General features: G+C 48.8%; 1 protein-coding gene across 1 annotated transcript in view; it reads right to left on the reverse strand.

Annotated features, from left to right (window-relative positions):
- The window catches only part of YME1L1 (YME1 like 1 ATPase), a 64,769-nt gene extending 58,073 nt beyond the window's left edge, over positions 1–6,696 (reverse strand). Inside the window, exon 1 of the mRNA XM_073581742.1 lies at positions 6,543–6,696. Coding sequence (XP_073437843.1) covers positions 6,543–6,575 — 33 coding nt within the window. The 5' untranslated portion in view covers positions 6,576–6,696. The remainder of the gene's footprint in view (positions 1–6,542) is intronic.
- Positions 6,697–9,898: the final 3,202 nt, after the last annotated feature.

The raw sequence follows: 9,898 nt of genomic DNA on the forward strand, positions 1-9,898 counted from the left end.
CACCGTCCTCTCCTGGTTCTCCTCCTATCTCTCCGACCGCTCCTTTACTGTTTTTTTTGCCGGTTCCTCCTCCTCTCACCTTCCCCTTACTGTTGGGGTTCCTCAAAGATCGGTTCTAGGCCCCCTCCTCTTCTCCTTGTACACTGCCCCTATTGGTCAAACAATCAGTAGATTTGGTTTCCAGTACCATCTCTATGCTGATGACACCCAATTATACGCTTCTTCTCCTGACATCACGCCAGCCTTTCTAGAAAACACTGGCGATTGTCTAAACGCTGTGTCTAATATCATGTCCTCACTATATCTGAAACTGAACCTGTCAAAGACTGAACTCCTTGTGTTTCCTCCCGCTACTAATGTACCTACACCCGACATTGCCATTTCCGTCTGTGGTTCCACTATTACTCCCCAGCAACATGCCCGCTGTCTTGGGGTCATACTTGATTCCGAGCTTTCCTTTGCCCCCCACATTCGATCACTGGCTCGCTCTTGTCATCTGCACCTCAAAAACATTTCTAGAATTCGACCTTTTCTTACTTTTGACTCTGCAAAAACTCTTACTGTTTCTCTTATTCATTCTCGTCTCGACTATTGTAACTCTCTTCTAATCGGTCTCCCTCTTACCAAACTCTCCCCTCTCCAATCTGTCTTGAATGCTGCAGCCAGGATCATATTCCTCACCAATCGTTACACCGATGCCTCTACCTTGTGCCAGTCATTACACTGGCTACCCATCCACTCCAGAATTCAGTATAAACTTATTACCCTCACCCACAAAGCCCTCCATGGCTCAGCACCACCCTACATCTCCTCCCTTGTTTCAGTATACCACCCTACCCGCGCCCTCCGTTCTGTTGATGACCTGAGGTTAGTATCCTCAATAGTCAGAACCTCCCACTCCCGTCTCCAAGACTTTACACGTGCCGCGCCAATTCTTTGGAATGCACTTCCCAGGTCAATACGATTAGTCCCCAATCCCCACAATTTTAAGCGTGTCCTGAAAATGCATTTATTCAGACTGGCCTATCGCCTCAACACATTAACCTAACCTATCCCTGTGTGGCAGAGCCAAAAGTTTTAACATAACCAGGTTCCCAGCATCATGTTCCCACATGCTTTATGCATCCATTAGCCCTCTGTGTCTGTACTGTTACACACTTAACATTATGGCTGGTCCATACAATCAGGGCAACTGTTACCACCCACCTTTCGTGTCTACCTCTTTCCTCATAGACTGTAAGCTTGCGAGCAGGGCCCTCACTCCTCTTGGTATTTGTTATAATCTACTGTATGTGATTATTGTTATGCTGTAATGTCTATTGTCTGTACAAATCCCCTCTGAAATGTAAAGTGCTGCGGAATATGTCGGCGCTATAAAAATAAAATTTATTATTGTTTATGGGAAAAGATACAAGAGAAACATAACCCACTCCTGGAGTGTTCTGCTAGACTGATCCCCTCTGGGTTACACACATGAAATGTCTCATCAGAGATTCACAGGTAAATAATTGAATATGCAGGAATGCAGCCTGAAGGGTTTACACCCAGATAATCAATGTAAAATTATACTGCACAAGTGTGTACCGACAACCAGTACACATCAGTCACCCAACAAGACTCGTTTCTTGCAGAACAAGTTGTACTCTAAACAGTTACCATTTTTGGGGTACGTACATAAGCGTTTCATTTGGAGCGACTAGCAAAAAAACATATGTAGTATACAGTTGTGTCAAAAGTTTACATACCCCGGCAGAATTTTTGCTTTCTTTGCCTTTTTTCAGAGAATATGAATGATAACGCCAAAACTTTTCCTCCACTCACGGTCAGTGGTTGGGTGAAGCCATTTATTGTCAAACTACTGTGTTTTCTCTTTTTAAATGATAATGACAACCCAAAACATCCAAATGACCCTGATCAAAAGTTCACATACCCTGGTGATTTTGGCCTGATAACATGCACAGAAGTTGACACAAATGGGTTTGAATGGCTACCAAGTTACCATCCTCACCTGTGACCTGTTTGCTTGTAATCAGTGTGTGTACATAAAAGCTGAGTGAGTTTCTTGGATCCAGACAGACTCTTGCATCTTTCATCCAGCCACTGACGTTTCTGGATTGTGAGTCATGGGGAAAGCAAAAGAATTGTGAACAGACCTACTGGAAAAGGTAGTTGAACTGTATAAAACAGGAAAGGGATACAAAAAGATATCCAAGGAATTGATAATGCCAGTCAGCATGGTTCAAACTGTGATTAACAAATGGAAAATCAGGGGCTCTGTAAAAACAAAACCACGGTCAGGTAGACCAACAAAAATTCATCCACATCTGCCAGGAAAATTGTTTGTGATGCAAAGAAAAACCCACAAATAACATCAGCTGAAATACTGGACTCCCTGAAAACTAGCGGTGCGGCTATTTCAAGATGCACAATAAGGAGGCACTTGAAGAAAAATGGGCTGCATGGTCAAGCCACCAGAAAGCCACTACTGCGCAAATGCCACAAAGTATCTTGCCTACAACACGCAAAACAGCACAGAGACAAGCCTCAAAACTTCTGGAACAAGGTAATTTGGAGTGACGAGATCAAAATTGAACTTTTTGGCCACAACCATAAACGTTACATTTGGAGAGAGGTCATCAAGGCCTATGATGAAAGGAACATCATTCCTACTGTAAAACACGGAGGTGGATCGCTGATGTTTTGGGGATGTTCGAGCTACAAAGACACAGGAAACTTGGTCATAGTTGAAGGAAAGATTAATGCAGCACATTATCAGCAAATACTGGAGGCAAATTTGCAATCATCAGCCCAGAAGCTGCACATGGGACGTACTTGGACATTCCAACGATCCAAAACACAAGGCCATGTCGACCTGTCATTGGCTACAGAACAAAGTGAAGGTTCTGGAGTGGCCATCTCAGTCTCCTGACCTCAATATCATTGAGCCACTCTGGGGACATCTCAAGCGCACAGTTCATGCTAGACAGCCCTGGAATTTAGAGTACCTGGAGGCTTTTGCCAAGAAGAGTGGGCAGCTTTACCATCTGAGAAAATAAAGAACCTCATACACAACTACCACAAAAGACTTCAAGCTGTCATTGATGTTGGAGGGGGCAATACACGGTATTAAGAAATGGGGTATGTGAACTTGTGATCAGGATCATTTGGCTGTGTTGTCATTATGATTTAAAAAGAGAAGACAGTTTGACATTAAATGGCTTCACCCAACCACTAACCATGAGTGGAGAAAAAGTTTTGGTGTTATCCTTCATATTCTCTGAAAAAAAAGGCCAAGAAAGCAAAGATTCTGCCGGGGTATGTAAACTTTTGAGCACAACTGTATATACGCGTTGGTAGGGAAGTACTTCCCAAGCAATGAAGTATGTATACGCCATAGAGATCGCGAGCGCGCACCAAGTCCAGCAGTTGTTCAGTGAACATCACAGCTGACACGCAACTCTCACTGCCGGGAGTGGTGCCCGCACTGCTCCCAGCAGTTTATCCGCCTAAGTAATGTACACCTATACACTTCTCAGAGACCCCCGCATACACTCTTCTATGCAGGGGTGGTGACCTGTGTCCATAGTACACTCCCTCCTATACACTCCTCAGAGACCCCCGTATACACTGATATACTGGTGTGGTGACCTGTGACCATAGTAAGGTATGTCCCCTCCTATATACCCCTCACAGACCCCCGTATACACTGATATATCCCGGTGTGGTGACCTGTGACCATAGTAATGTATGGCCCCTCCTATATACCCCTCTGAGACCCCCGTATACACTGATATATCCTGGTGTGGTGACCTGTGACCATAGTAATGTATGGCCCCTCCTATATACCCCTCTGAGACCCCCGTATACACTGATATATCCCGGCAGGGCTGTAGAGTTGGAGTCGGAGCCCATTTTGGTGGAGTCGGAGGTTTGGCTTACCGACTCCACAGCCCTGTATCCCGATGTGGTGACCTGTGATCATAGTAAGGTACGGCCGCTCCTATATACCCCTCACAGACCCCCGTATACACTGATATATCCCGGTGTGGTGACCTGTGACCATACTAAGGTCCGTCCGCTCCTATATACCCCGTATACACTGATATATCCCGGTGTGGTGACCTGGGTCCACAGTACGGTCCGCCCCCTCCTATATACCCCCGTATACACTGATATATCCCGATGTGGTGACCTGGGTCCACAGTACGGTCCACCCCCTCCTATATACCCCCGTATACACTGATATATACCGATGTGGTGACCTGGGTCCACAGTACGGTCCGCCCCCTCCTATATACCCCTGTATACACTGATATATACCGATGTGGTGACCTGGGTCCATAGTACGGTCCGCCCCCTCCTATATACCCCCGTATACACTGATATATCCCGGTGTGGTGACCTGTGATCATAGTAAGGTCCGTCCCCTCCTATATACCCCGTATACACTGATATATCCCGGTGTGGTGACCTGGGTGCATAGTACGGTCCGTCCCCTCCTATATACCCCCGTATACACTGATATATCCCGGTGTGGTGACCTGGGTCCACAGTAAGGTCCGTCCCCTCCTATATACCCCCGTATACACTGATATATCCCGGTGTGGTGACCTGGGTCCATAGTACGGTCCGCCCCCTCCTATATACCCCCGTATACACTGATATATCCCGGTGTGGTGACCTGGGTCCATAGTACGGTCCGCCCCCTCCTATATACCCCCGTATACACTGATATATCCCGGTGTGGTGACCTGGGTCCATAGTACGGTTCGCCCCCTCCTATATACCCCCGTATACACCGATATATCCCGGTGTGGTGACCTGGGTCCATAGTACGGTTCGCCCCCTCCTATATACCCCCGTATACAGTGATATATCCCGGTGTGGTGACCTGGGTCCATAGTACGGTCCGCCCCCTCCTATATACCCCCGTATACAGTGATATATCCCGGTGTGGTGACCTGGGTCCATAGTACGGTCCGTCCCCTCCTATATACCCCCGTATACAGTGATATATCCCGGTGTGGTGACCTGGGTCCATAGTACGGTTCGCCCTCTCCTATATACCCCCGTATACAGTGATATATCCCGGTGTGGTGACCTGGGTCCATAGTACGGTCCGCCCCCTCCTATATACCCCCGTATACACTGATATATCCCGGTGTGGTGACCTGGGTCCATAGTACGGTTCGCCCCCTCCTATATACCCCCGTATACACCGACATATCCCGGTGTGGTGACCTGGGTCCATAGTACGGTTCGCCCCCTCCTATATACCCCCGTATACAGTGATATATCCCGGTGTGGTGACCTGGGTCCATAGTACGGTCCGTCCCCTCCTATATACCCCCGTATACAGTGATATATCCCGGTGTGGTGACCTGGGTCCATAGTACGGTCCGTCCCCTCCTATATACCCCCGTATACACTGATATATCCCGGTGTGGTGACCTGGGTCCATAGTACGGTCCGCCCCCTCCTATATACCCCCGTATACAGTGATATATCCCGGTGTGGTGACCTGGGTCCATAGTACGGTCCGTCCCCTCCTATATACCCCCGTATACAGTGATATATCCCGGTGTGGTGACCTGGGTCCATAGTACGGTCCGCCCCCTCCTATATACCCCCGTATACACTGATATATCCCGGTGTGGTGACCTGGGTCCATAGTACGGTCCGTCCCCTCCTATATACCCCCGTATACAGTGATATATCCCGGTGTGGTGACCTGGGTCCATAGTACGGTTCGCCCCCTCCTATATACCCCGTATACACTGATATATCCCGGTGTGATGACCTGGGTCCATAGTACGGTTCGCCCTCTCCTATATACCCCCGTATACAGTGATATATCCCGGTGTGGTGACCTGGGTCCATAGTACGGTCCGCCCTCTCCTATATACCCCCGTATACAGTGATATATCCCGGTGTGGTGACCTGGGTCCATAGTACGGTTCGCCCTCTCCTATATACCCCCGTATACAGTGATATATCCCGGTGTGGTGACCTGGGTCCATAGTACGGTCCGCCCTCTCCTATATACCCCCGTATACAGTGATATATCCCGGTGTGGTGACCTGGGTCCATAGTACGGTCCGCCCCCTCCTATATACCCCCGTATACAGTGATATATCCCGGTGTGGTGACCTGGGTCCATAGTACGGTCCGCCCTCTCCTATATACCCCTCACAGACCCCCGTGAACCCTGAGATATAAATACGGCCGCGGTATCGGGCAGGTTTGGACACGGCGGCCCTGTTTATGAGGGCGCAGGTGACTCCGCGGCTCTTCCGTGTGACAGGCAGTGACACATGACAGGCGGCTGACATTACTGACACCTCACCCGCACAGAGGAGCGGCCGGACCCTCGGTGCAGAGGCCACTATGGAGCCGGGACCAGCTCCCGTCATCCGCACAGACTGAGGCGTCCTCATGTGTCCGGCCGGGGACGGACTCCAAGCCCCTGCGTGTCCGGCCGGCCCCGTCGTCACCCCACCACTACGTCACGTGGATCGGCGCCACCACGTGACGTCACCCACCTGCGGCTGCACCGAGCTGCTGAGCGAGAACATGGCGTCCGCACACCGGGAGTCGAGCCCGGTTTCTGTGAATCTCCGGCCACTTGTCAGCTCTACCCGGCGTGATGTAACAAAGGTGACCCGGATAACCCGGCTCTCATGAACTTCCGGGTCGAAGGCGTCACTTCCAGTTCTTTCTAAGAAGCAACGGTAACCATAGTGACTACACAGCGTGCTGGGGGAGTGCGACACCTAGTGGTGGCTCTCGGCAGTGACACAAGGTGGCTGTGTGCTCCGGTTTCTGTACTGTGAATGGTCAGTAACGTGATTCTCAGGGTGATTGCGATCACGGCGATTCCAAACTTTTATTTCAGTCGTTACAAAGATATGTTTTTTCTGTCGCTATTTTCCGAAATGCGCAACTTCTCTAATTTTTCCCAAGGGCTTCTATTCTGTTTTGGGATTTTTTTTTTTCATTGCAAGTTGAAGTTTTCCCATTTTTTTTAAATTATAATTAAAAACTTTTTTTTCATTTTTACTTTTTTTCCTTAGTCCCCTGAAAGCCCACTGATTGTCTATTCTGTATATACTGCAGCAGATCGAAGCACGGATGATCTCAGCCTGCGGCTGGGCTTCATGGAAGGACCAAGATGGCGGTGACGGGGACCATGAAATCGGACGAATGCAATCCAGTTAAATATCAGATTGCATTTGGACCAGTGTTATTCTACGACTGAGTTCATCTGCGTTTTTTTTCCAGCTCGAATCGGATCACGATCAGACAGGAAAAAACTTGCAGCGTGCCGTGATTGTAATCAGAAATCGGATCGCATCCCGCAATAGAAGTCAATGGGTGCGAGAAAGAAATCGCAGAGCTCCCGGACCAGGCGAGTACTGTCCGATTTCTCTATGTAAAAACAATAAACAACTTGGCACTCAAAATTGTGAAAAAGGTTGATCCATTGTTATTGGCATCCAGAGTACATGTTATCTGGCTGCCAATAAAAATGGATCAACCTTTTTCACAATTTTGAGTGCCTTGTTGTTGCCTTATTCTCTATGTAAAAGCTCATGGTAAAATCGCATTGCAGTCGGATAACAATCGCTCTGCATTCACATGTAAATCTGATGTTACCGAAAGACCTATGTAGCAATAGATGTCGATGACCTGCCGGGTGCAATCGTCGGAAGTAATCACACAGTGACTGTGCTTTCTGCAGCAGCGCATCCAGGACGGGGGATAGTGGAGGAGAAATTGCTATTCCCCAAGGCTGAGAACATGAGCCATGCAAGGCACGTATGTAAGGCTGCCACCATCAGGTTTCCACTGTTATCACAGACGGCCATCCATGTGTCCAGGTTCAGTGAAGGCAGCCATTGCTCTAACTCGAAAAAAAAATTTTGGCACTCAACTTTTTGTTATAAGTGAAGAGTTTTATTTGCAGTCACATATAAACGATTCGGCTGTAACAGTAAGCCTTCATCAGTACACAAGACTGCTCTTGTTCACTAAACTGCTGAACGTTAAGAGAGGGAACCACTGTAATAGTGGTAGTGATGAGTAAGTAATGTGCCATCTGTGGTGCCCCTGAGGCTCAGTCGCCACATAGGTACTGCACCTCTCCTGAGGTGTGGTGCCCCACCATCCAGGTAAGGTGGAGACTCCTGACCACACTCCAACACCTGCACCCCACACCACAAAGTAGTGTAGCAAAGCACCTTCGGCGGCTCCCTGCTTGGAGTATAGCAAAGCACCCATTGGTGGCTCCCTGCTTGGAACACGAAACGTGCTGGGAGGTGGGTGGAGTTGGATGACATTACAAGGAGCAGGAAGAGTTTAGGATGAGAGGTCAGTTGGTTAGAGAGCTGGAGAGAAGAAGATCCCCGGAGAGAGGGATAGGTGGATGGAAGTGCTGCAGCAGATCCCAGTGACCTGGGTCTGCTGGCACTGGAAAGGAAGAGAGCAAGCAACATAGACTGAAAGCCTGATTCTCCATAGAAAGAAAGACTAGTACGGAACGTGAGGAGTAAAAGGGAACAGAGGACGTGCGTTAGAAGAGAACCCTTCCTAGAAGTTCCAAGCGCAAGGCCGGGGCCCGGTCCCCGAGGTTGTATGGATACTAATGGTCCTGCAGCAGACACCGGAGGAATAGAAGTAGTGACCACTTTATTCCCACACAAGACTTGGGGGCACAACAGCAACTGGATAGTGAGCCGGGACTTAGTAGCAAGAAGTCCCCGAAGCAGGCTACAGCTGTCTGCCGTACAAGTAGAGTTCATAAGAACTTCGGAACTCCAGTGTAACTCAGTACTAGGAGTACTTCATTAAAGGCGCTATAAGTGGAGATGTTCAGAAAGACACATGTTGGCGGAGTGTTGGAAAGGAGTATTCCATCTGGCCTGAAGGTTGACTGAGTCCCTGACCCGGAGGACACAGCACAGAGGCAGGCACCTGTTTGTACAACAGACTGTGAGTAAAGCTTTGGAACTACATGCCCTGGTGTCCTCCACTTATTCCTGCGCCAATCTGCCCAGCACTGCTACATCCCTTGCGCCTGACACTACACCTTCTACGTGTCACTTCACCTAGTCTGCCCTGAGACTACAGCCCTGCCTGTGGAGGGCTATAACATCACTGCTGCACCACACCATCTGTCTCAGAGGATCTGTCTGCAGCGTCGGCTTACATCTTTATTGCCGAACACCTCAGGTGGCGTCACGACTTACACATTGATACTGAACATTTACAATGGGCGCCCAGGGCCACGGGCCGGGTCCCAGCTACCGTGACGTCTCCCATTGAGGACCATCGAGCCCGGTACCAAGTACCCCACTAACCTGGGTGTGAGGGCGTCCCACATCCACACTGGATTACGAGACCTAGAGACCTAAGAGAGAGGGGACGCTAGATCAGTGTCCACAGCAAATGGAAAATAGTGGAATCAATCTTCTATGAGGTCCACGTTTATTATGGGGAGGGAATGGACTCAGATGTAGCTAAGCGGCCTCAGGAACAAGCATGAATATATGGATGGCCTTGTTCATGTACATGTAATTAAATGAATAGCCGTTTCATTGGTGGGTGGTGGCGCCGTGTGACCCGGAGAGTACGCGGAATCCACCGCCAGTGTGAAAGGCCTGGATGGCACATTACTTACTCATCACTCCCATTATTACAGTGGCTCCCTATCTTAACGTTCAGCAGTTTAGTGAACAAGAGCATTCTTGTGTACTGATGAATGCTTACTGTTACAGCCGAAACGTTTATGTGTGACTGCAAATAAAACTCTTCACTTATGACAAAAAGTTGAGTGCCAAAATTTTTTTTCTGGTATTTATTCTGGTGTGGGAACCTTCTTTTGTGCACCAACACAGTT

This window comes from Dendrobates tinctorius, unplaced genomic scaffold (genome assembly GCF_039654945.1).
Source record: "Dendrobates tinctorius isolate UK_male_01 unplaced genomic scaffold, ASM3965494v1 ptg000070l, whole genome shotgun sequence".
NCBI lineage: Eukaryota > Metazoa > Chordata > Amphibia > Anura > Dendrobatidae > Dendrobates > Dendrobates tinctorius.